This window comes from Paramormyrops kingsleyae, chromosome 12, assembly GCF_048594095.1.
Source record: "Paramormyrops kingsleyae isolate MSU_618 chromosome 12, PKINGS_0.4, whole genome shotgun sequence".
Taxonomy (NCBI): Eukaryota; Metazoa; Chordata; class Actinopteri; order Osteoglossiformes; family Mormyridae; genus Paramormyrops; species Paramormyrops kingsleyae.
The window spans coordinates 13633242-13660863 of NC_132808.1; the positions used below are offsets into that span (position 1 = coordinate 13633242).

Sequence of the window (27622 nt, forward strand, 5' to 3'; positions counted from 1 at the left end):
ACATGGGTGAGCGAGTCTGGAGTGGAGGAACTTGACTGGCCTGCACAGAGCCCTGACCTCAACCCGATAGAACACCTTTGGGATGAATTAGAGTGGAGACTGTGAGCCAGGCCTTCTCATCCAACATCAGTGCCTGACCTCGCAAATGCTCTCCTGGAAGAATGGTCAAAAATTCCCATAAACACAATCCTAAACCTTGTGGACAGCCTTCCCAGAAGAGCTGAAGCTGTTATAGCTGCAAAGGATGGGCCAACTCCATATTAAAGCCTATGTATTAAGAACGGGATGTCATTAAAGCTTACGTATGTGTAAAGGTAAGTGTCCCAATACATTTTGGCAACATAGTGTATGTGATGGAAAGATTAAGCACTCAGAGGCAGTTCAGTTAGCTGTATATTTACAGGGCTTTATTTAATAAAACAGTATTTACACATCTACCGGCATATTTTACAATCCCAAAGACTCCAACATTAACTGTACCGGGTCCCTTGGAAACAGCATAATCATACACAACCCAAAAGGGTGCAGAACACAGAGGCACGACACAAAAAACAAACAAAATCAAACAAACATCGCCAGTGTTCACTACATTGATGCTTCTTTCATCACCAAACTCATCTGACCCATAACATAAGGAGCAGCTGCTTTCTCAGACAAACCCAGCAGCAGGTAATATATATAAGGAGCACCTTCATGAGGTGATGTCTGTGCTCCACATGAACAACATACAGAAACCAGCAGAGGCCAATTTTGGGGGGCAGTGCTTAGACAAAAAGCTCACATAGAAACTACATAATTTAATTTATTCACACAAAAGTAACATTAAACAAAAACAAAACATGACAGACAACCTGTCAGGTATCTAAAAATTTAGGAATTACAACAGGATAGTTATACCAGTAGACAGTGACCAAGATTCAAGCTCTGATTGGACAAAGACATTTCCAGATTGTCAGATGACCGGAATGCAAATGCACTGATTGGACAGGAAAGTGCTAAGATAGTTCCCTCCCTGGAAAGCAATAGTCATTGGATCCCTGTAACTCATAAGGGAAGCAAAGGCCACTAAACAATTTACTGGAAATTAAGGAGATGAATATAACCCATGCATTTCTGACCCACTATTTTTCTGAAAAACAAATCACGGAATGTAGACCACTGGATACATCCCAGTGAGTCAAACTCCAGTCACAGCATTTCAGGGTAGTATGGTCCTCAGTGCAGGTCCAGTGCATTCAGCTTAATGCAACATGTATTGTGCAACTCGATGCATGACTCAACCAAAATCAACAGTGATAACAAAAGACACAAACAGGAAGTCTGATATCTGTCCACACATCTGCTAAATAAATATGCTCACAGAAAAGGTGCCTGTATTATTCTGTACTCTACATGAACTCAAAAATTAAAAGCAAAGTGAAGTCAAAGACTGCGAAAAGCTGTCAGAAGTCAAACTGCATGCCGAACAAAAAGGTACGATAACAGCAAAAAAAAATAAAAACTCAAGACCAAATTGGTTTAAGCCCATGTGCCAACACAGCATGGAAATGATTCAGCATCGCACACTGATATCCAGGGATCTGGAGCATGCAACAGAAGAGAGGTAAATAAAAACACCCAGTGGAAGAAAGGTGTATAAAACAGCCAGTATCGATGTCATCTGCACACTGCACAACAGCAAATCTCACATGTGCCAACTTTACAAAATGGCAGCCGCAGGGCACATGGAGAAGAGGTCAGAGCCACAGCAAATCTTATGCTCTGGATCGATTACTTTGGTCTTTGTACTGGCTGTGCTAAAGTATTTCGGGGCACATGGGCCTGCAGCCATCCGGAAAAATAAGACCACCATAAAATGGCCTGTTACATTGCCCACCTTGCAGCTGTTCGTACATGGGAGCCCATTCCAGCCCTTCTTAGGACAAGGGCTAAGGACCCACAAAAGTCACCTACTGTACTCACGACCTTCTGATACGTGCAGGAATTGGGTTTAGTGAGGGAGCAGGAGAACAACAAGAATAGCTAGAACAACTGGAATGGAAGATTTGGATTCCTGTGGAAGAGGAGCACAGAACAAATCCCAAGGAGAGGATTATCTGACATTTCTGTGATGATCAAGCCTAAGTGTAACATTTCAGGGAAAGCAGGAAAAAAGGTCCTGAATCAGAGGTTAGCAAATTAAAGCAATTATTCTTATTCATGTTGAATGTCGGTGAAAAAAGGTAAAAAGTAAATAGATGGAACAAATAAATGCATTTTAATAGTAGTAATAGAGTAAAAACCACAGGACAACTTTACATGATGCTTTTCTTCTGACATACTGAGTGAAATGATGTCGAATATAATCGGGGTTAAAGTGTCTCCGGCCTGACATGCAACATGTAACATGCAAGTGAAACACGTATAAGCAGCACCACACCGCAGTACATATACAAGTACATTTACAGCAGGGATGTCAAACACACAGCTGAATCCTTCACTTTGTGTAAAATCCATTCCTGTAGTGCATCAGTACAACCCGAAATGTACACCACACGTAAAAGAGAGGAAAGGCGAAGGCTGAACGGGGGCTGAGCGTCAAACCATTCAGTAAGACACAGAAATGAAAAGATGAAAGACTGTCTGTGTCACATGACTGAAGGCAGGGACAGCACACAGAAACACAATGAGTAGGAGATGGGGGGGTTGCACCACGCTTCCTATATGTGCAAATTTAAGGTCTGAGTCATCCACTCCAAGTGTCAACTGGCGAAAAATAAAATGTGACCTCAGTTCGCAGCGCATATGAAGGACGATGGGGAGAGTCGACCAGAGGGCGCCCAGTGCAGCCCCTCCAAGAGCAAACAGCTCCCCCTAGAGGAAACATCTTCATACATCATCTTCTTACAAAGCTAGTGGAGGTTTGCCACCACTCCTCAGGTCAGCAGGTCAGAAACACACACAGAACCCTACAGTCACAGGAGACCAACCCAAGACAGCACAGCATCGCCAATAGCAGCGTAAGACACACCCAAAGGAGGAAGGGCCTGTTTGTCTACCTCGCTCCCAGAGTGAGACCTGGTTAGAGATGAGGGCCGTTTACACTCGAGACGCCCCTTTCGATTAGCTGCTGGGCCAGTAAACTGGAGGTTCCAGGTTTTAAGGCTTTGGTCCTTAGACTCTCTACAAGCCCTGCAACCTCACACTCTCTGCAGCCAGACTAAATCTTAGGTTCTGAAAGCAGTCAAGATGTCTGTGGACGGCTCTTACAAATGGCTTCTTCAAAAATAGGGGGAAACAAAAATCCAGTAACAATTTCTAAAATAAAGATTATGATGCTTTGAGACGTCTATACACTCAGCGCTTTAAGACGGGGCTGCCTCTCTCCTGTTCCTTCTGCAGTGCTTGGAGAACCTGGGTTGGACGGACCAGACAGAACACGATAATTAGCACGATGCACAACAGCAAGCTGCAGTTATGTACTGAGTAATTTCTGCAGTTGTGTAATCATTATCGGTACATCAGTCTGATAGAATCGCATTACACGTCTCTAACGAACTTACTGCCCCCCCCCACCCCCCCACCCTCCCACCCTCAAAAAGATACATGCTGATAACATTCCTGAATCTTAAGTTTGCTGGCAGGGCGCTCGACCTTCGACCTCTCACCTGGGCCCACTTCTTATTCTTGCTTTGCATTTGGATGCTGCTGATGGAGCAGAAAAGCTCCTCGCCCGAGATGTCCTCGGGGAGCCGTGTGAGGAACTGAGCGTTGTGGATGAAGTCCATCCTGGTCAGGATGTCCTCGTAAAGCCTGAGGACGCCCAGCGCCGTACGGAACAGGAACTCGTCTCCATCTCGGCAGAACACGTCCCACACGCGACACGCGAGGTCCAGGGGGAGGGACTTACTGTACAGGGTAAAGATCCTGAACAGAGACAGAGCCTGGTCACTATGAGAGCCGAATACAGGACGACACAAAGGGCACCGAAATGGCTCAACAGCTGAATAACCAGGCAAATTACAAAAGGCCTGTAATTAAACAATCTCAGGGTTATTTAATCGGCAATAGATTAAAGGATGGATGCAAGTATTGCACTGCATACAAAAAAACAATACTGCCCTATAAAGAAAATTATGACGCTTACACTGAAACTAAGAAAAAGTTTTTAGTGTGGATTTTGTGGTCATCATAATTTGCAAACTCTTTTCTTCAAAACCAAGCACATATTTTATCTGGAGATAAAACAAACCTTAAGAAACCGGATTTCGGTCACAACTCAGTTTTGATAAAATGTGTAGTTACAATGTGTTTTGGCTTTGTATGGTGGTATAAATGAGCTTGATGTACATATCCATTGAGAGAAACAGCAGAGATTATTTAATTAAGTGAAACTTTGCTGGTTGCTGTTGCCCTGTTTCATCAGAGCATAAACAACCAATTAACTATTTCAGTGTCCACAGCTGAGTACTGTCACAAAGAGTGGGGAATTCAGGACAAAGATATACACATCGCAGCCAGAGAAAGACAGACAGAAGATGAACGGCCAAGGTGGAGAGAGTGACACACAGATAACGTAACGTACCAGTCAATTAAATATATATCCGGAGTTAAGTTGTTGCTCTTGAAATGTGCAAAAAGCTTTGGTAGGTTTTCTTCAAAGAACACTTCAAATGCTGCAAAATAGGTTAACATCTGGAAAGAAAGAGGCGGCATGGTCTCAGTCCACATCTGTGTCATGACACCATCGGACCTACTAATCAGCCGTGTAGCCCCTTTGTAGAGGGCGGGCAGAGGTCGACCCAAGGAGACATTATTAATGTAGGACGCTTGATAAAGCCCCAAAGATTCATAGGAAAATGACAAAAGGCTAAATTACAACACTGGAATGTTACAGGAGTCCAAAGAAAAGCTCGCTGGACAGAAGATGGGCAGGAATTCAGGTACCAAAGTTTATGAGTCTTCTGTACAGCAGGGCAAGTTCAAGAGGTGCCACTCACAAGGCTGTGGTCCACCCTGAAGAAGGCCATCTGACAGGGCTTGTTCAGAAGGTTTGCAAATGCGATGAAGGCGTCCGCTGTATCCAGGTTCAGGATCAGCACTGCCGCGATGAAGGACATGCCCTGTACCTGCAGGGGGCGCCACATGGAAAGTCCCATCTCAGACCTGTGACCAGCTTCAACTAAAACCCAATCCCTGCACGATTCGGCAAGGGTGTGAGGGGATGAAGGCATCTAGATCAAGTGTGACCGCATCCAGAAAGACCTTACACTAGTGCGAGTCAAATGAGTAGCGTTCAACACTCAAAAACGCAACTATATTAATGTTTTTTTTTTTAATTATACACATTGGGGTACTACAGGGAGTGTCACTGTCTTGCATGATAAGTGCCACGCTGTCAGGGTGTGCTGCAACACGAACATGAGAGAATTAAAATGGGCAAGTTTCATCGCCCCCCTGCTGATATTATCTTGTATCGAATACGTAGCTGCCCTGATTGTTTTCTCTGTAACAGTTCTCACGGTAAATAAGGTCCAAGACCCCTGCTTTACACAAACATTCACTTCACAAACTATGCAAAGCTGCAAAATCTAAATCAAGATGGCAGCCATTCGGGGGGCACTAGTGGGCATTATAGCAAGATATATTGTATGTGTGTCTTTGTATATATATTTATATAATTATTCAATATTGCAAATATGCAATATTCAAAACGGCCTTCAGTCACTTGTTAGCCACTTCAGGTTTACTATGACACTAGGAAAAGGATGTTCACGCTTGTCGACCCAGCATGTGCTTACCAGCCCTGAAAGGTGGGGCCATCAGCACATACTGGACTGAAATGAAAGCACCTCTGGTAAAAGGAGCATTTCATGACCATTCGCAACTTAAATTTTCCCCCTTACTCATAACAACACCCATAAGGAGAAATCTGAGAGTAAGAACAGTAGCTCGAAGAGTGTACAAGAAGCAGACGGGAACACAGTGTCACGTGACGTTCTGTACCAAGAAAACAGGAAGGAGAAAAAAAAAAAGCCACAAAAAAAAAAAAACATGAAAAAAAGGTGGTCAGTGAAGGGGGCTGCGGTTTCTGCAGTGGAAAAAGGCAGGGGCTTTTCTTAGCACTGCGGAGCTCTTGCTAAACCACTGACCACAGCCGTCGCATTTTCAAAAAAAAGCACCTTATCAGGCACAATCAAAACCAGGCCTCCGTATCTGGAGGAATTCTTTTTTTTCAGACAGCGTCAGCAGATTGTCAGTATGGCAGTGATGGGTAACTCAGCAGCACTCCTACACTGATGGAATTATGCATCAGCTATGTTTGCACATGACTAATAATCACCAGTCTAAGCAAATTACACCTCTACGCTTTTGCATCCGATGGCAAGAGTAACTACATGACAGATAACCTGAAAATAAATATGAGCTTACATATCCCACATCCGGCCGGTAGCAGGTGTACGCCCCCAGTATGCTGTGCAGCACGTCGTAGTACGGCCCCCCCTGTTGAAGCAAACACACACCAAGAAGGCGTCAGACCTCTGCATTGCAGATGCCCCCTTCTAACAAAGGCTGACCCCTCACAAAGATGACTGAGGACACACTCAGTATGCATGACAACAAAGAGGAGTGAGCAGAAATGCACCTAATTCATCCCCTGCTGATCTGGACTCGTCATGGCTGTCTGGAAGAGGTGCCTTAACACTGGATACATGCCCCCCCCCACCCCCGTGAGGCACAGAACCTTGGCCCTCCCTCACCTGCTGGAAAATGCACAAGTTGGGAAATGTTCTAGAGATGTCCAGCTTGATGAGCTCCAGGCTGGCCTCTCTGTCTGCCTGCGACAACCCTATGTCTGGACACGTGAAGAGGAAGTTAACCACTAGGGGGAGCAGTTATGGAAAAGAGGCATCAGGGCATAAATCCAAATACATCACAATCTTACGCACATTCCACTGTAAAAATGCCAGTCTAAGACGTTAGCAGGCCAAACACTAATGACCCTCTGACCTAAACTTCTGTGTAAAGCCATGTCTTATTTTTAGATGGAGCTCTTCTCGTTCTTGCACTGTGCACAGTTCAAAAAGCACAGACATGAACGGAAAAAAGGCAGCTGAGCACCGTCTAAAGACACACAACATAAATGACAGGGGTCATTCTCACAAAAACTGGAAAAGACTGATACACCAGTAATGTTTTCAACATTACCTTAAAAATCTAAAATTACATTATTTCTGTTTTTAATGGGTGTTGACAATACTTTTACATAAACACCATGCCACATCTTTATCAATAAGAAGGACTATTGTGGAAGTGCATTTAAACCGGTTAATTACAAAGAGTAGAGACAATATTTATTAGTACTATTAATCTACAAGTTTCATATCAGTGGACAATTAAACAATAAGCTTAAAATGATCAAAACTATATATTTTCATTAGTTATATAGTTATATTTGGAACATTAAGATGTTTAACTTTTAGTAGTGTCACACAATTGGACAAAAAGTATTGTCAAAAAAGTGAATCTTTGATAGTTAGGATGCGACAGATCTGGCGGAGTTCTAAATGAAGTCCTCGACACATAATGTTACGTTGGAATAACTTTATGTTGGATGAGGTGAAATAAGACCAAATACCATCAGCATCGGCCCCCGAGTCAGATGTGGGGAGACTCTTCCACTTCTCCTTTGCCCTCGCGAGACAAATGCTGTACAGCTCTGGAAGGGACACATCACACATCTGGGCATAAATCCAAATACATCACAATCTTATGCACATTCCATTGTAAAAATGCCAGTCTAAGACGTTAGCAGGCCAAACACTAATGACCCTCTGACCTAAACTTCTGTGTAAAGCCATGTCTTATTTTTAGATGGAGCTCTTCTCGTTCTTGCACTGTGCACAGTTCAAAAAGCACAGACATGAACGGAAAAAAGGCAGCAGAGCACCGTCTAAAGACACACAACATACATGACAGGGGTCATTCTCACAAAAACGGGAAAAGACTGATACACCAGTAATTACTGTCACATAGTTACCTAGCAACACAATGACCGTGAGGCCACCACCACCCCAAGTCACCACCCCGATTTTCTGATCCAGGTAAAAACCCAGGACTCTTGAGTAAGAGTTCCTCAGAAACCAGGTTGCTTTTCAGGCATGAGCTTAGTCCATGTGCATAACCTCAGAACGAGAGTGCCCTCTGCTGGCCCGACTCACTCATTACGGCTTTCATTCACACAGCCACTTTGTCCTGTCACAGAGGGGCCTGTTGGATGTACAACACAGCGAGAATAAAGCCCCACATTCCTTAAGCATAATGTCTTGGCATCAACCTCTGCAGTTCAAACAGAATCTACTGTAAAATTTCATGTTGCTTGTGCCTTGGAAGACTATCAATGCAGTATTGGCTGTAGGCTGTTGAGATGACCAGCAGAGGGTGCCAAAACCAATGACTCTCCAGTTAATGCCACACTGGCAGGTGAGAAAGGTTGCCTGCAGAAAGGTGACCCCAGGCCTGCATAATTCAGTGTCAGCTGGCAGAGTCCGGCTCAGGTGTCCCTGCGGCGTTTCGCATTTCTGGATCTATAGGAGCTAACTTATGGTTCCTGTAAGGAGCAGTGGACTATTAATCTACAAGTTTTGTCAAAAAACTTGACAGCTGGTGGCTGGGAGCTAAATGTTTGAACACACACACACACACACACACACACACACACCTCGGTGATTAATAACACATATAATCATGTGTGTTTCACTACCAGCCAAAAAAAAGCTTCATAGTCTCTATATTTAGTATAGTACTATAATTATTCCAAAAAAATAGACAAACCGTGCCCATATCAGATGTATAGATCAAAGGGAGCAGCAAATATGAGTTTCACTCCACAATATCCAGCCACAGACTTTACCCCGAGTATATGACACTGCTCTCAAGACAAAAAGTGAATGCTTTGCAAAAAAAAAAAAATGAAACTAAAACCTATTTGGCAAAATGACTCTAAAAACAGAATCCTGACAACCACTGAAAGTGCACTTTACTGAAAAGGTCCTCATTTTAAGGTATTCACTTTCAATAAAAGAAAAATGTTACAAATTATGAGATTTTTGCCCTCTTAGCAGTCCGACATTCAGTGCAACATCATGACAGACACTCTCGCATTGTTTATAACCAATGAAAGTACACGTGTAGGTCTCCAATATAAATTTTTGCTCATACTATTCTCCCATCGGGCTATCAAAATGATCAGATTAAAGAAATAATGCACTGGCTACCCTGATATATCGTCGTCGTTTGATAACTGCCACTTTTACTACAGATGGAATAAAGCCACTCTCCTGTCTACTGATAGTGTTTCATATCAAATTGACCAAAGAAAAGATGTTTTATGAATTCATCTATTTAACTAATATTAGTATGAGCTAGTTAACATTTGTATTCAGGATGGCCGTATTTATGGATTACTTCAAAATGGTAATTTTAACAAAGCTGATAGCTAGATGCCAACATCATTAACTGTGATTATAAAGTGAGATTAGTTTGTGATTAATCTTGTTGACACTGATGTACTTGCTTTGCTGACAACAATCCAGATAAGTCCATTTAAAACATTAAACCGATGGCTGTGAGAAGGTTTCTGCTTCTGGTACTAAGGGTGTCATTATGTTGTTTTAGGTTTAATTTCAAACAGCTTTTATGGATTTCTGGAGATGCAGGTTTTTCATTGGACAGTGAGCATATACAGATACCTGTCAACTTGCGTCCTATCGAGTAACGTCCTATCGAGTAACGCCCGATCGCATTTACGCCTGAGGTCCATAGTAAATAATACACACTGATCCTGGAAGTGGACATAGCTAGACGTTAGCAGGTGTATCGGTCAGTGTAACAGGTACAGGAGAATGGGCAGCGCTGGCCGCTGCATAATGACAGTATGCATACAGAAATGCATGTGATGGACAGATACAATAAGCAGATACAGATGCACTACCTGTACTGTGCTATTTCATTAACATTGTGCAATAAAATATTTTGCTGCAGTTTCAAGCATCACCTTTTTTCTCAGCTCCTACTGTTTGCCACATGCATCTTTTGATGTGCAATTGGTACATTATTTTTTGTGAAATTGAAGTGCAATCTCTATTATAAAGTGTTGTGATGTTATATTTACATTATTTGCAGTAGGGTACTGTCTGTGTATATTACAGTACTGTCCTTAACGTCTTGCCTCTCCCCTGTAATGATCGAGATACACCCAAATTGACTTGTGTCCGTCGATCCCGACCCCAAACGTGGATGCAAATTGACAGATACCTGTATAAGATTTCAAAACATTTGATCTGAAATAATGCACCGTGGATACACCACTGAGCGGGTGGTGACTGGGACGGGCGTACCGTGGGTGATGTTGAGTTCGTTGCCCATGGCCAGGCTCCACACTTTGCCCCGGACGCTGGGGGGCACGCCCTGCCACCACAGCTCCCGCACACGCCGAGATGTACACCTGTGTTGGCCGGGGCAGGGGGGCAGAGCAGAGGGCCAGGGTTCAGACCGTGTGATATACAGGGGGCAGACAGCAGTGCAATCCTTTGCATAGCTACAGTCATTCCACTGCACTGTCTGGGATGGTCATTTCTGACTGGACAAGAGCCTCAAACACATTTAAAATACTGATACAGAGTCACTCCTGAGTAGCACTTCTGAGTGGTGCCCAGAACACTTTGTCAAACACTCTCTCTCACGCACAGAGTACCCACACACAGACGCACAGAGTACCCACACACAGACGCACAGAGTACCCACACACAGACGCACAGAGTACCCACACACAGACGCACAGAGTACCCACACACAGACGCACAGAGTACCCACACGCACAGAGTACCCAGACGCACAGAGTACCCACACACAGACGCACAGAGTACCCACACGCACAGAGTACCCACACGCACAAAGTACCCACACACAGACGCACAGAGTACCCACACACAGACGCACAGAGTACCCACACACAGACGCACAGAGTACCCAGACGCACAGAGTACCCAGACGCACAGAGTACCCACACACAGACGCACAGAGTACCCACACGCACAGAGTACCCACACGCACAGAGTACCCACACGCACAGAGTACCCACACACAGACGCACAGAGTACCCACACACAGACGCACAGAGTACCCACACACAGACGCACAGAGTACCCAGACGCACAGAGTACCCAGACGCACAGAGTACCCAGACGCACAGAGTACCCACACACAGACGCACAGAGTACCCACACACAGACGCACAGAGTACCCACACACAGACGCACAGAGTACCCAGACGCACAGAGTACCCAGACGCACAGAGTACCCAGACGCACAGAGTACCCAGACGCACACGCACAGAGTACCCACATGGTGTCCCAGTTGGGCAGGATCTCCTGGTTCCAGGTGAGGGCCGCATTCCCAATGCTCTCCTCCAGCTTGCACCTGTCCTCCAGCTGCTTTCTCCTCTTCTGGGCCTCCTTCAGCTCTGCGGGGTTTGGGGCAGATTTCAGTCAGAGGTTCAGTTCAGCTGAATGCTGTACTGCAGGATCTGCACAGGCAGCAGGACCACTTACACAAAGACCTGCCTACTATTCAGACCAGCCAATGGATTAGGTGGTAGTTACTGCCAGGGGTTGCTATAAAAACATGCATTATGACACAAACAGCAGTCCGTAAAGGTAATCCATACTTCCATCCATTCAACCTCTAACTGCTCATCCCAGTCATGGTTGAGGAGGTAATCAATACTTAAACTTCACTGTACCACGTGACTCATCTCTCACTGACGCAGGAAATCACTGGCTACTGCTTACCAGCACCATTAGCCATTCCACCCATGCTGGGGGGAAGTTTAGACCACTAGTGTCATAAGAACTCGGCCCTCCCTCAGAAGGCAGGGGGGCATGTGGACCCGGCCGCGGCCCAGAGTGACACCCACCTCGCTTCTTGGCTTGGGCCACCATCTCCTCATACTGCTGCCTGTGCTTCTGGGCCTCTTCGGGGGGCTTGGCTGGGAGATTCCTGCAGGGAGACACAGGCGAGGACTCGGTCGGGCCGTCCCACTGGGGGACCGGGGGGGCGACGCCAAACAATGCAGTGCATAAGACCAGCGGCAGACCGCAGAACTGCATCCAAGCTGCAGCGTAGCCAGTTATAGCCTCGACACCCCAGTGAACAGCAGCAGCAGTGCAGATCTTTCTCGTCTCCCAGGAAACGCCGATGCCACTTTAACCAGCAGCACTTCCCATAAGCTTGTAAGGTGCTGCCTTCACATCCCAATGAGGCGAGCTCTCCACCAACCATGAGGAGTCCTACATTTCCCCAGGCCGCTCTCTATCCCCCCATGACGGATTCCTTCAGGCATTCTCACAGGATGGTCTAACACCTGGTGCTGGCTGGGGGGGGCACTGGCCTGTACGGGCCCTGTGTCTGGGGGCACCCAGCCTGCCGCAGCATCATTCACAGCTGTGACTGTGTGAGGGGGGAGCGAGGAAGGAAGGGGGGAGGACACTGCGACCTTGAGCCGCTCGCTTATCTGGGATCAGACTGGTGTGTGCTCACAGTGGGGTATCGCCAGTGCGACCCCGACTGGGGGGGTTTGAGCGTTTAAGCGGTTTGTCTCCGACACGGCTGAGGCGTGTTCCCCGCACTCACAGGCTATACGCTCCCCGCACTCACAGGCTATACGCTCCCCGCACTCACAGGCTATACGCTCCCCGCACTCACAGGCTATACGCTCCCCGCACTCACAGGCTATACGCTCCCCGCACTCACAGGCTATACGCTCCCCGCACTCACAGGCTATACGCTCCCCGCACTCACAGGCTATACGCTCCCCGCACTCACAGGCTATACGCTCCCCGCACTCACAGGCTATACGCTCCGCTGCATTATCGCCGCAGTGCAGCCAGCAGTGTCGGGTGCGGGGGTGGGGGGGAGCAGTTAAAGGAGCCAAAGCGACACTTCCAAGGCCCCCGAAGTGGGGGGGCCGGGTGAAGTGGATTACAATTCCCTAACCAGAAACAATACATGTATACATATGAAGTAAATAAAGACAAGGAAGGGGGGAGTGAGGGGGATTAGAGTGCCGTGGAAACAGGCCAAATTCCGTTATGAACGTACAGGGCAGCATGCTGACAAACTCAAGGCAGCAGAGAGACTGAGGATTAAGCGCCATACCCCCCCCCCCCCACAAGGCACCCTCTGGTAGCAATGGCGACGCGGCACAGAAAGGCCAGACTGAGGGCGGGACTCACGCTGGACGGTCCTCCAGGATCAGCGCTGTGGTGGAGAGTGGCTCGAAGTCCAGGTTCTTCCTCACGTTCTGCCTCGGAGAGGGGGGGTTGCCGGGGCGCCCCTTTCTCGTTTCATATTCCTGCGGGACACCATTTAAAACATTCCAAATGTCTGCCTAAAACAGGATGTCAAATCAAGGAGAAATTAGAATGCAGTCGAAGCTGCACTTCTGGGCCACATGAACCCTTTCTGTGACGCTTTTTAAATAAGACCCTTACACTTGCTTTTTAAAGCTTTTCCTGCTTCCCCACACTGTATAAGCACAGTCTACTTTTAAGCTCAAGTTTTTCCTTTAGTAAAATGACCTGCTGTGAAAAAGCATTAATGGATAAAGGCCAACAGGAATTAAAAGAACCTGTTGTATGATAAAAGCGGAGCGGATCTGTGGGCCCTGATTTCAGCCAAAAAAATTGCTCTGCCAAAGATCTCGCGATTCCTTGGTTCTCCCCATTTCACAAAATGACCATAGACCTTTTCTACAGGATGGGCCCTGATGCAAGTCGCTGCCAGTCATGGTAGGAGAGCCGATGGGGCCGTCACTGGCAAACAGACAAGCAGACAAGACAGAACCAGGAAGACTTTTACTCCCCTCCATGACAGAACAAACACAGAAAGAGGAAGTGGCTATGAATGCACTACAGTCAAGACTAAACTGTTAGAAAGCGAACAAAGCAAACGAACGCAGTGCTAACTAACCTCATAGCATACAGGGCCAAATACTTTGAGATCGATTTTTCTACAAGAAATGTACTAACTGGTGGTGGCCGATGTGGTTATATGTTACGTTAACTGGTTACAATTGTATCCCTGATGCACATTGCAGAGATATCGTGACAATCACAATACAGCACACATTTACATTAATTTAGCAGACGCTTTTGTCCAAAGCGACACACAAGGCAAATAGCACATTGCAAACATACATGCTGCTGAGTCGTCGACTCGGCTGAATTTCAAGTGAACGGCCAACTAAAAATGCACTATTATGACAGCAGGAATAAAACAGCGAGTGCCTATCACGCAACGGCTGTGTGTTTGCAGGCTGCAACAGTACAGCAACAAAAACTGACCGATGTGAAACACGGCAATTCCAGCCTGCATAGCATCTCAGCTCTGTCTGTATATCTCACTTTGTTGTCAATAATCTGGCAACAGTGGATCTCACCTTAGTGACTAGACCTTGAACTAAAAACTTTATTGATCATTTTAACCAGTTAGCTAAAAAACAAACATGGCTGTGGAAGAAGAACTGGTTCCAGAAAAAGTTGTACTTTGCGTAAAATGGTTTGTATTTGCGGAATCTGACATGGACCAATCTTCTGTAATCTGCAAACCCTGCAAAGATACTGTTTATAGAACAGATGGCAACACGACATTAATGGACTCGCATAATAAACTCACTCTGTGCTCTGATCGCTCAGCTTGTGGTCTGCCCTGTTCTTTCCCTCACACACACCTAAGGGACTGGGGTGACCATTCATAGTCTTATTAAAGAGGCTCACTGCAGTCCATGCTGAGGCCTAAGGATGTGATGGTTATCTGACTAGCGGGACACGGCACTATATGTGATAAACATGTACATGGCCTGGACCATACCAAGCGATCAAGGCCTGCCGCGTCATCAGCCATGTGACCTCCAGCTATGGCAGAGGCCAGGACAGACAGGCATGTGAGGAGGTGGGATCTCCCGGCAGGGGTCAGTTTAGGTCACTTCCCATGAGCCTTTTAGCTGTAGGTCACCTAGGTCACCAACAGGGGGAGCCCTGCCCCATTCGATTTACAGGAGCTGTCAAAATGAAAATTAAAATAAATGCTGCAGGTCTGGACGTGCCTGGGAGCACAGAAAGAAAGCAGGATCTGGATGTGGAATTTCCCTGCATCTCCCCCAGGACACAACCTCAGCTGCTATAATAAACATCCACATTTATAAATAAGTGCACCACCTTTGGTCAAATCTCCCAGCAGCCTGAAGACTAAAGACCTTAAATGTCACATTTCACCTGTCAGATGCTGGTTCAGCAGCTCCAGCAGACAGCAGGTAGCATGTATTCGGTGTCTGGGAGAATAGGGCTCTACACCATTACTGGGCCATCAAGGCTTTGGCAAACGAGCAGAAGGGTAAGTGACCTGCTTTTACACAGGTAACTCCCCCCCACACGGGGGTATGGCTGGTTCCTTCCTGCCTGATGTATGCGCTGACGGTGACGACTGGACCTCAACCAGGGAGCAGAGACGCTGCCGTCATCCACAGACCCATTCTTGTTCGATGGGGGGGGGGGGGGGGGTTAATAAAATCCCATAAGACTACATATAGACTGGCTTTCTGTGGGAGGATATTAATTATGTCATTTAACCGCTTAGACAATGCCTTTACCCAGAAGGATTTGTGGTTTCAGGTTCAGTCCCTCTAAAATCTGAGCCGATTTTGAGAACTAAAGATTCTGCCACAGTCACCATACTCCAGGTACACGTGGCTCAGCATATACATGCCCTGGGAGGGATTGGCATGACAACAGGGGTGGACCCCTTCCTTATGTTGCATGGGACGGGCTCGAGGGCCTAGCCTTTATAAATACCCCCCCCCCCCCCCCAAACATTCCAGTGCAGACTCAGATGGGAGGGCTTGTGTCGGGGCAGAGACAGGCACGGGTCGCACTTCAGGGGCGTCGGGCGAGCTTAAGGGCAGCACATTCGCAGACGAGCTAGACGAATCCCGGCACATCCATCCATCATTATGGAGGAAGCGAGGCACATGAGGGTTTCGCACAGGTGGAGGTAAATGAGCATATTCATAGGTAAAACCCCCAATCAAGGGGTCTGTCTTCCCTAATATCGCTGCCAAAAGAAAGGAGGCAGCTCCCCACAGTAGAGCAGCTCCACGGCTCATTGAGCATTTACCGGTATACACGCCCTTCTGTCCCGACAACGGCAGGACAACATGACAACATAATACAAGAAGGCTAAGTAAACAGAAAAGTTCATTTCTAAAAGCCGAACCCCGACACTGTCTGAACTCCAAAATGCAGCAGTGACATTCTGACCGGGCACGTCAACCGAACAAGTCCATTCACAAAGGGGACGGCGGAGACGAAACCGCGGCCATCAGGAGGGTCACGCAAAAATCCCCCCAAAGGAGCCCATGCAAAGGAGGACTACAATTATTCTCTCCATGACATGAATAGAACCAGGAGAGAGAGAGAGAGAGAGAGAGAGAGAGCGAGCGAGCGATCGAGGGAGGCGGAGAGAAAGGGAGGAGAGAGAGAGGCAGCAGCCCGCACCAACTGAGGGGGTGGTGTGTGAATTGTTCGCTCACCATGAACGCTGCCCTTCCTCTCAGACGCCCAGGTCCGCCGCTCAAATACCTGCTGCCGCGGACATGGCCGCCATGCGCCTGCGAGGGGGGGGGGGCGGCTTGGGAAGGGATGAGGAGTCGCCGGTGCTGCTGCTGCCGAGGAGAACGAGGACGACAAGAGGCCTGCGCAGCCGGGGGACGGGACGCAGCCCGAGCAGCATGGCACGGCAGGACGCGCGTGGGGCCCGGCCCGGCCTTGGTCTGCGTATGTCTGCGTGTGTCTGCGTGCGTCTGCGTGTGTGTGCTGCCCAGTGCCGTCCCCGTCTCCCCCGTCACTCTCCTTGTATTTGTTTGCTCTCTTCCTCTCCCCCTCCCCCGCCTCCTCCCTCCCGCGGCCCACGAATCAGCGCCGCCAGGCTACGCTACTCGCCGTCACTGCAATGGGAAGGAGCTCAGGCTGACTAATCAGCGGCAGAGAGCAAGAGCAGAGGCAGGTGGAGGAGGGGCATCCAACCCCAATCTGTTCTCTCCTACCTCGACTAGTAATGCCTCGCATCTAGTTCCACAAGAATCTGTTCACCCTGAATTAGCCTGCCTACCCCCCCCCCCTGCCCCCAGAGCCATTAATCCAGTGATGTCACCCTGAGCTTAATCTCCCCCTCTCATCTTGGTGAGGGGCAGTCGCTCAGGTGACAGGTACAAACCACATTTTAAGTGTCAGCAGCTATCTGGGGTGATGGTCTTCTAAACCAGAACCAAAGTAACAAACAAGAAGTGCAACAAAGTATTTGATTTAGAGACATAAAAGGGAAAAAATAATCAGTCCATAATACACGGGCCCAGTACTATGTCACGTAAGCAGCATGAGGGAGCGTTTTGTGTTGCCCAGGCCGTGCCTCTGGTGGCCGCCTGCAAAGCGTTGCTAGGGGATGACAAAGGGCTCTCAGACAAGCTACGTGAGCCGGGTCAGCCCCGCCTCCCACACCCGCCCCGCAGCCCCGCCTCCCAGCCCCGCCTCCCAGCCCCGCCTCCCAGCCCCGCCTCCCAGCCACACCAAGTGACGAACCTTGTTACTGTAGGAAACTAAGGCGGGGGGGGGGGCACATACACAGCCGGCGGGTATTGGGTTTCCACCTGCGGTATGTAGGTGGCAGCATCGGCTTTCAATGACACGGCTCTGTCTTGCAGACGGAGCTATAGAGCTGGGGGCTGCGTTGCTGAGAGCTTTAAGCTTTGCTAAACCTTCCCAAGAGGCCAACGCGTGCTGACTGGCTGCCTGGGGAGGATCTGCTCCCTGAGCGAGACCCATTCGACAGCTGCCCATCGTGGGGGGGGGGGGGGGGGGGGGGGGGGGTCGTCCTGGGAAGTCCCAGGCATCCACCAGAGCTGCATGTAGACCCACGAGGGTGCAGAAGCATGTTACTTCCTCTAACGACACCTTAAGGCGTGTGTTAATCCCAGCTAATGCAACACTCACTGTGAGCTGCACTAGGCTATTTGAGGTGACAATCACACACACACACACACACACACACTTGCTCATGTGAGAGTGAAAGAGGAGAGAGAGAGTGTGGCGGGACTCTTGTCGGCGTGTTTCTCTAGGCGTACCCCTCCTTGGTGTACCTTCTGGATCCTCCGGGGGTCCTTGGCAGAGCCCTCTCGCAGCGGCACCTTCCCAAACAGCTTCCAGCCGGGCTCTCTCTGCGACAGCGGCCTGGGCTCCTTCCCCTTGCGGGCAAACAGGCTCCTGCCCGGAGGAAGGGGTGGGGTTAGTGCAGGCGCCGCAGCCTCCAAGGTCAGGCAGGCGCACGTGACAAAGACGGCCAGGCGAGGTGCTTAAAAACAGCTGTGTGGAACCCGGCCAACTGCAGGCCGGGGCACCGTAGGCTCAAGCAGGCACGTCACGCTCAAGTCATTACTGCCCACTTCAGTGGCAGAGAGTACCGACCGATTTAGCTTACAGATTTAATTGCAATTATTTAGAGAAGTTTTCTTGCTCAACCCAGGTTAAACATTTGCTTTTGATACTCTCCATTTATAGAGGTAGTAAACATTCTTGCCTTTGTCCGGCTTGGTTCATGATTTATTACACAAATGAAGCACCCACCCCCCTCACTTTTATAAGCTACTCATTTCCTCCTCTCACTGGATATCACACTATGTCACCCAACATTATCCAAGTTCCTGAGCAGGACTTCAATACCCACACAGCGCTGCACGGAGAGAGTGTGAGGGGGGGTAAGGCAGTGTGAGCATATGCAATTTTACCTCTGCTCCAGCAGCTGCTTTCACATCCCAACACAAACCCTGAGCCCTGAACCTGACCAAACTGCTAATACAGGCGGTCGAATACTCAGACGTCAGACTTTGTACGTATAAAAAGGGAAATTAACGCAGTAACTCAGTGAGCAGCCCTGCAGCCGCACACCTCCTCTCAAGGGTTTTGCATGTGCACCATGCATCTGCACAGCTTTCCTGCAGATACTCAGGCTTCCCAGCACAAGGCAAAACAAATCTCTCCAAGCTACCCTTGTGTGCGAGATAGTTTGAGGTGGCACATGTGTGGCCAGCAACAGAATGACACCTCCAGCAGTCTCCTGCCTCACATGCAGCATGTCCTGTAACAGGCTTCAGACTCACTGTGGCCCTGTACTGGTTATGCAGTTATAAAAGAAAAAAAGGGAAGGATATTAATAATTAGTAATTAAGTAATTACTGATACCTTGACTATTATTATGCAAACATGTTCACATGTGATGGTCACCGCTGAGCCATTTGCAATTCACTATGAACTTGTGCATCAGCCATCAGTCCTGTTCCTCAACTATCACCAGTAAGTGATCGCGCAACACAAAAGAAAAGGAGAGGACAGTCAACCACAGGTAGGCATCGCATGACAGTCAGCACAAGCTGCATAGTTAAAGTGCACACCTCTGACCTGCAATAACCCCAAGCGCATTGCACAAACCGAGAGGAACCTTTTCAAAAAGTGTGGAGGGCAGCACAATGCAGGCCCATCTCCATCAAGAAGTCAACAATGTGCCCAGTGCAAAAGTTCACATCTCCTTCTTATTACTCATTTCCTGATGTGAAATCTGGTTTGCATCAGTGTTGCAACACCACTGCCATGGAGGATGAACTAACCTGGCACCACAGTCAGTGGGTTTACCTTACACTATCTACATTTCTTTGATGATCACTTTAAGGTCATTCAACATTACAGGTCTTACAGTACATAAAAAAGGGAAAAGCGTTCCCTCTGTACAATTTTATGCTAGTATATATAAAAAAAAACAAAAAACAAATGAGGAGCTTGAATGATTTTGCGCACAGACCTCGGCCCGACTTGGGGAGCCCTGCAGATCTTTGAATGCTGTTCTTGCTCTTAGGTATTTTTGACAGGATCTCAACTTTCTCCATGAGCCCAATTTCGGTTTGACTGAGGTCTGATGGGAGTATCAGAGCTACAAAGATGCCTTTAGGGACTAACAGGATTCAGTATCTTGAATATAAATTCCAAAACAGTCCTGAGTACCAGCAAAGCTTAAGTTAGGGGGTAATAATCTTTCCCACACAAAGACATGACTATCTTGCAAACAAAACCTTCTATACATAAAGGAGAGGTAAGAGTAATAACTTTAGCCCTCAAATGCCAACTGAAAAGTACTTTCCAAATAGAGATCTTGCACACTCAGCACCTAACCAGAGACAAACTAACTAATGTTGCTGAAAATGCCAACAGAAGCACACAGTGAAAATACACCGTACATCACTGAATAAGACCATACTAACCTGTCATAAAGAAAGAGCAGCGTTGTGGTAGCCATATCAGTTCTAAGCTGTCAATGAAAAAAAGAAAGAAAAAAAACTGCAATTTCTATCCCACCCCAACACTTCTTTCGTTCTCGCTCCTCTCAGTCACCCTGTACAAAAGTGTCAAGTACACAGAGGTTACGGACATATGCTCAAAGGCAGTAATACAGCCTGAGCCAAGGGCAGGAAAACAACAAGAAGAAAAGGCATTAGTGGAGAAAGAAAAGAAAAGGAGGGAGGGTCACGGGAATGAAGAGAAAGCGTCAGAAGGGAGGTATCAAGGGCAGGGCCTGAAAGAAACACGCGTGTCAAAAGCCTTGAACAAACTCACACTGGAGGGCACTGACAATGTCAGACAGCAACAGCCAGGAAAAAACACAAGGGTTCAGGAGGAGAGAAAATGAGAGTTAATGGGAGATCCCACAGTGAACGGCATCTCTCGTACATTAACATCAAAAACAGCCACTTTAGATGAGGAGGTGAAATTTTCTGAAGTCAAGTCAAGTCACAGGTGGAGGAGGAAATGTGCAAGAATTCTTCACTGCATCTTCACAAATTCGCCAAACATTCTCAACGCTGAGAAACCACCAGAGATTCTTTCTGTGGTGAAGGACCTTCACACAGTGGAAGCTCATCTGAGCATAACTAAGTGAGGAAGGTTTGTGCTCCAGGCTGACAGCCTGCACAATGCTGTAGCAACCAGGACCACGATAGTTTACCCAACATGCTGACGGCAGTAATAATTACAGCTGTTTTATTCAGCCTACTTCCAACTGCAAGGGGCAGAGCAGAGTGACAATGGAACACTGCCAACTTGCCAAGAAAGCACTCGACACTGGGCAGAGAGTAGACAAGAAAAACACTGTGAATGGAGCACTGCAACTCAGGAGTGCCCTGAGACCCTCAGAAGCAACATAAGAAGTTGCAACATACAGCAGAAGTCATTCTCAGAGTATTGCAGCTCACCTAGTGCTTGGGCAATCCACTATGTTCTAACCAAACAATAAAATTAAGTTAATGAAATAACATCCACTGGCTGCCCTGATACAGAAGAACAGCGAACTTGCACATCTGAGAAAGGTTCTTCTATCCAGGGACACATATAAACACAGTCGCAGAGCCAGTATGGGCATTCACCTGTTTTAAGAGGCTTGGCAACCTGGCTTTCCTGCTATGGGGGAACATTGTGGTTAAGAAACCAGACCTGTGACCAAAGCCCTGCGTTTTTACAGCCCAGGAGATGGTGCAAGAGCTGCTGTTGTTAGCTTGAGAAAGGACATCTAACCTGAACAGTTAAAAACCCAGCCTTACATGAGTAACCGGTAAACGAGTATATACTGTTAAGCAAGTCATTCAAGAAAGTTCTCAGTGCTTGAGACCGACATGACCGGTCCCAGTGTACCTTCAGATGCAAAGTGCAACTGGGCAAAATAAGAACAAGAGACACAAGGCCAGGAAATTATACAGCTTTCAAAAAATAACAGGAACAAGAAATTGATTATGATTGTCTCTGAGAATGCATGCAGCACTCATGCAAAAGCAGAAGAGGAAAACACCTCTGAGATTTGAGATAATATATAAAAGGAATAATAATTAAACCTGCAAAAGCCAGCTAAGGTTTTTTTTCTATGACAGAGTAATGTTCCAGTGAAACTTAAATTCCCCGCTCTATAATGTCCATACAGAATTGAAAGTAAGAGAAAGCCTGATAGTAATCTAGCTGACTAGCGATGTAAGAATTGCATCTATATAACATGCAATGTTGGTATTACAGGGCTGGGCGATGTATAGTGTTAATATACTACAGTCATTTTTCGAAATCGATATAAAATACCTCACCTCACATTGTGATGTCATTTGGCACCAGTACCAGTTTTACATCAGTGGAAAACCAAAACCTTGAATTACCGTACTTTTGGTACTTTCTTGAAGTGTTACAGTAAAATCGAAAATTATGGTACCAGGTGCGGTGGAAAAGCGCCCCAAGCCACCTCTTACACAACAATATCAGAACATGGCGCATGGCACAGCATGTTGAGAAATGACAGGGTGTGCTGACTGGTGCATATGAGGTATGTCAGTGCTTTTAATGTAGAAAATGACAGCTTGGCATGAATCAGCAACCATCAGTTCGAGATAAATGGACCTGAGCAACAAGGTGTGCTCAGGAATCAAGTGTAAGGCAGCACATGCACAGCCTGTGAATCCTGTATTAGTGACACACGCATCAGAATGATGCATGATTATAAAAACCATACAAAATCCACCCATGGAAGGTAGAGTACTAAGCTTCAGAGAGCGCAAAGTATAGATGGAACAACAATCATAAAACCTTAAGTCCGTCTCTTAGTGGGATTTGGTGTACGTGTTGCTGACGTGCCTCGCATATTAATATGGACCAACTTGTGTTAAAAAAAAATAATTAAAAAATCAGTGCAAGAGTAACAACTGCTCCCCTGTGCACCTCGGATTGACGCTTCCCTAATCCTCCACGTTAGTCTCTCAAGTTGTCTCAACCAAGCACACCTGAACTAAACAATCAAGAACAGACAAAACAATCAAGAATACCAGACTGTGTTAGTCTGGTATTCTTGATTGTTTTGTCTGTTCTTGATTGTTTAGTTCAGGTGTGCTTGGTTGAGAGACTTTCTCTGGTTTGCGAGCTGGGAAGGAGCAAAATGTTGACTGTTTGCATGCACCTTTCTGTGTCTGCGGTGCCTCGGGAATCCCATACCTGCTGAAGAAGTTAGCAAGGGGCCCCAGCCTCCTGGGTCGACCTTCCTCCTGGGACATGGTAACTGTGTTGTGCTGTGATGGGTTCCAGGAGTCACCGAGGACTGCAGGAGAAGAGAGCGACACCTCGGAGAAATGGCCCTCGTCGGTCTCCAGCGTGACGATGGCACTGGAGTCACAAGTGACCATGAAGTCCAGCATGTCCTCGTGGCTGACGGATAGAGTGGCAGACAGCTCGGTGCTGAGACTGGACGCACTGCACACGGAAATGTCGTCGCTGCGGTGGAGGGCACTGCGCACCCCAGGGCTCGCCAGTTGTGCCGAGTCGAAGCCGCTGCGTGGGAAAGTTGAGGACTTGCGCAGCCCTCCGTCGTCCATTGGCTCCAGCGTCAGGGTGGCAGGGCCGTCGTCGGAGCCCCGAGCTCGGGGTGCCACGCCCTCATGTAGAGTGGGCCGTACACAGCGGAAGGGTTCTGGGTCATTGATCTCCAGTGTTGGGATGCCAGAGTCCTGGGAAGTGAGACTCTGTCCATCCTCCTCTGGTGTTTCGGCAAAAGGCCGGAAGCTGGATGCCAGGACGGAGCAGGGCTGATCTGGATGCCCGGGGATGAGCGGGAATATGCTGGAAACACCTATCAGCACGGTGGGGCTCTGCTCCGTGATGGAGCCATTGGCCATCAAGGTTGCAGCAGAAAAGCCTGTCATGGGAAGACAGTCATCAGAAAATTATTATGGACTATAAGTCATAAGAGTAACCATCCACTAGGCATTAGGAATGAGCCATTAAGGCCCATTTCACAGAAGGTAGCTACAGTGTCAATTTTTTCTATTTTCATTGCCAGTACACTTACTCGATGCTAAACACAATTGACTAAGGCTACACAAGTAATCATACAAACATCAAAAAAAAAAAAAAAAAAACAAGACTACATAAACATAGAAGGGCTTATTGCACTTGGAAATCACCATTTTTTTGACTATGTAGGAGATTCCCTAACTATGTTCCTCTCAATGCTTTTTCATGCGTGAACCAGCCCAATACCCACTGGGAAGAATTAAGGTAGTTTGAGGTGCATCTGTAAACAAAACTAGGCAGCCTCTAACAAGGGCCCCAATGAAGGGGCAGCAAGAACAAAGGCGGAAGTGAACGCAGCTGGTGCAGCACGAGCATGTGGTGCCTCTTCAGAGACCCAAGACTGCATAACTATGGCCTGAGACGCGAGACATCGCATCTTCCCAGGTCTTCTCATGCACAGGCCTGCATCTCCATTTCACAATCATGTGTGTGAAAAGACAAAGTGACGACATCTGAAACAGCAAAACTACAGATCAGCCGGGACTCTACAGTGAAACATCTATGTGTCTCCCTTACAAGGACGCCATTAATGTAACCCAAAACAGAGGAGAATGTTCACTATTGCCTCATTTCCACCAACGTGGTACTGCAGTCAGTGCCAGGCTTTTTCCCAATCCGGAACTGGTTCCACGCGTTTCCACCACAAAAAAATGGCCCTGCGCCAGAAGAAACAGCCATACACAAAAGAAAGGTCATAGCATAGTTAGTCTTTAGTTCAAATTCAGTTAAAGAACAATACTTGTGCCAACACACAGCAAATGGCAAGCAGCAGTGTAGAGGCTTCACGTGCCAAAAAGCAGAATACCCCAAAAAGAAAGAGGGACCACCCTCTGCTCCCAGATCTGAAAGGAAGTGTGTGACTCAAAGTGTCATGGGTTCTATAACCAGAGTGGTGCCTGACTTCACACATTTACACAAGTGCCTAAAGGCCTGAATGATTTACAGCCTTCCACACACATGGGGAGGATTAACATAAAACCCACACAAAGTTATTTTCCACAAATATTGCTGCTATAAATAGATGTTTTACCAAGTCAATCATTCATCAAAATTACTTAGCTGACCCCATTACTGAATCTTTAACAATTACCACGTTACAATGAGAAAGTCACAGGGCAAAACACTAACTTCCTTACCCACAAGTTCAATCAAGTGTACACTAATTACTGCTTTAAAAAAATCCACTGACACCCACAAAAAGACTGAAAACAAGTAGTGTGTTAAACTGTTTTAAAATGCAACTTGTGGCATCTAGTCCTATTTGACAGTGGTGTGACACTTGGCCATCATCATCTGAACCTTGGTCCACCTCCTCTAATTTGCACACTGGTCCTGAGACCCCCTCTTAACATGCATATGCCGTTGTAACTCAGCGCACCAGCCCAGACTCTGCCCGAATAAACACGCCCAGTTTCTGCTAAGTGCAAACTCTCACGTGTGCACACACCCCTCAAAGTGCATTTCCTAATCTTAAAGCAGTTCTCTGAAAACAGTATGGATTATGCTTGCTCAGTGTCCCAATCACCAGACATTTCAGACTTGCTGGGCCAGTTCTGCACTAAAGGAGGGCACGGGATCTTCAAGACACAGCTGACTGATAACAAAAACGTTCCTTTCTCTCAATTTACAGTAAAACTTAACGCTATAAAAACACGACCACAAATAATGATCTGATTCGCAGAAATTCAAGTCACTGCCCGACCCACAAACCATAATTCAAGGCGTACGTGCATTCGCGAGCTGTAATTTGGTAATTTAGCGCACGAATGAGAAATATGAACCGAAACAGAAGCAGATTGTCGCAGACCGTGTTTTCCACAGCCTCTGTTATCTTGCGGCATATGGAGCGAGGAGAAACTGGAAAATCCGCCCCATTAGACATTATCAGCTGGTTCAGGTGGCACTCAATTTCGTACCAATTACAATCCAATACGCGTGGTCATGGGCAACATTTGCTGAAATCGGTCTATCAGCCTTTACAGATGGCATGTGCTGGGACTTTTGCGTACTTATGTGCCACGCTGAATTAGGGGAATTCCTCTGTTAGCAAGCACATCAACAACAATACTCGTTTTGAGATCCCCTTTTTCCATTCTAAAAATATAACTTAGTGCCTCAGGATGTTTAACATAACGCGTTTAGTCTGAAAAACTATTATTGCCGTTTTAGGTCACGCAATTTCTCTTCACTTTATTCGATTACAAAACTAACTTAACGAAATGAAATAGAACAACAAAAGAACTTTATGTGCACAAGTAGACAACTAATAAGCCTGGAGGGGAGCGCAACAAGCGGTCGCCGGTGCGTCCGGTCGCCGGAGCGAGCGCCGTCCACGCGGCGCCTGCTCCACCTGTTGCTCGCCCCCGCGGTCGCGCGTCTCTCTAGCCGCGGCCTTACCTTCGGCCCCGTCGGGGGCGAGCGCCATGTCGCTGGAGCTATGGGCGCCCTGCCAGCGCCATGGGACCCAGCGGGCGCGTCGATCGGTCCATATCGAGCGGCCGCTCGGCGTTGCCTCCAGGGTCACCACAGCTTCGTCGGGAAAAAGACAAACGAGCCAGTTAAAAGAGCTCCGTCGTTCCCGCTGAGTGACACCAGCGCGGTATCCACTATCAGGCAATAGGAAGCTGAAAGGGGCGGGGGGCGCAGACAGCATTATGCCGCCGGCAGTAACCTGCAGCCCTTCGCAAAGTGTCACTTCACACACCAACTTAGCAGCGTCGCTAACAGGCTAGCTGGCGCTCGGACCCACGGGATAATATTGCTATTACTGTACACTCGACGTCTCGGTTACAGTTAAAAGTACAGCATTTCAAGCCACAGCGAGTAATTGACGCCCAGGTAATTAAAAACACAACCAAGGAGGCGCGGCAGAAGTTTACGTTTTTAGGAATAAAATGAGCGTTACCTGTTCCTCCGCCTCCGTCGCCATTTTAAACTCACCGTCCCGGAGTGCAGCGCAATCAAGCCGGGAGACACCCGGAACCGACAGGTTCACCTGACGGACGCCGGCGTAGCGCTCGAAATAAACTAAAGACGAGCGCTGCTTTTTTCGTGGGAAATAAAACTGAGTGAAACTCAAGCGTAGGAAGCAGGAATCTGCTACTTCTGGAGGTGCATAACTGAAGTGGCGCTGTGTGGTCTGGCAGTCACCTGCTTACCAACTTCTCATTTTTGTGTGCATTAATACGATTACGAGCACTTAATACTGTATAAGCCTAATAAGTGCGCCCATCTATTCTCACATACTTGTATCGCTTCTATTTTAATGTATTACTGCATTAAAGGTGTAAAATTCAGTGCATTTGACCAGGAAATACATTACTATTCAGGCGAACTCCTTGTATAGGCACGCTACAGCACGACGCAACTCTTACAAAAGGGACATTTGGTCAGGCTGCAGCCCCACGAACCGTGGGATTGGATCTAGTCATTCGTCCAACCATCCGCCGATACTGCTCAGAATCGCAGGGTAATTTAGAAATAGGTTTTGATTAAAGCTCAGTCTGCAACTCACTTGACAGTAATGATTGACTCGGACATGACCGGTCCCAGTCCCCGTTTAGAATGAGAACCATTCTAAACAGAGGAAATTTTTAAATTTCAACTGTTTTATA

At 47.3% G+C, this 27622-nt stretch overlaps 1 protein-coding gene across 6 annotated transcripts; it reads right to left on the bottom strand.

The window, feature by feature from the left end:
• Positions 1-385: 385 nt before the first annotated feature.
• Positions 386-27598, bottom strand: tbc1d14 (TBC1 domain family, member 14). 6 transcript variants are annotated; one of them, XM_072697511.1, is made up of 15 exons: positions 27523-27598; positions 26406-26537; positions 23154-23850; positions 18215-18353; positions 13275-13393; positions 11957-12039; positions 11386-11503; positions 10380-10486; positions 7619-7699; positions 6741-6835; positions 6412-6483; positions 4980-5108; positions 4565-4674; positions 3648-3906; positions 386-3393 (listed from the first exon to the last, which is right to left on the bottom strand). In XM_072697511.1, exons 1-15 carry the CDS (start codon positions 27581-27583, stop codon positions 3337-3339), a joined length of 2259 nt encoding a protein of 752 aa, XP_072553612.1. In that variant the 5' UTR covers positions 27584-27598; the 3' UTR covers positions 386-3336. The 6 variants fall into 6 exon arrangements, with proteins under 6 accessions (XP_072553612.1, XP_072553613.1, XP_072553611.1 ...); XM_072697512.1 differs by lacking the exon at positions 27523-27598 and adding an exon at positions 26914-27426; XM_072697510.1 differs by lacking the exon at positions 27523-27598 and having other exon boundaries at positions 18230-18353; positions 26406-26885.
• Between the last annotated feature and the right edge of the window lie 24 nt (positions 27599-27622).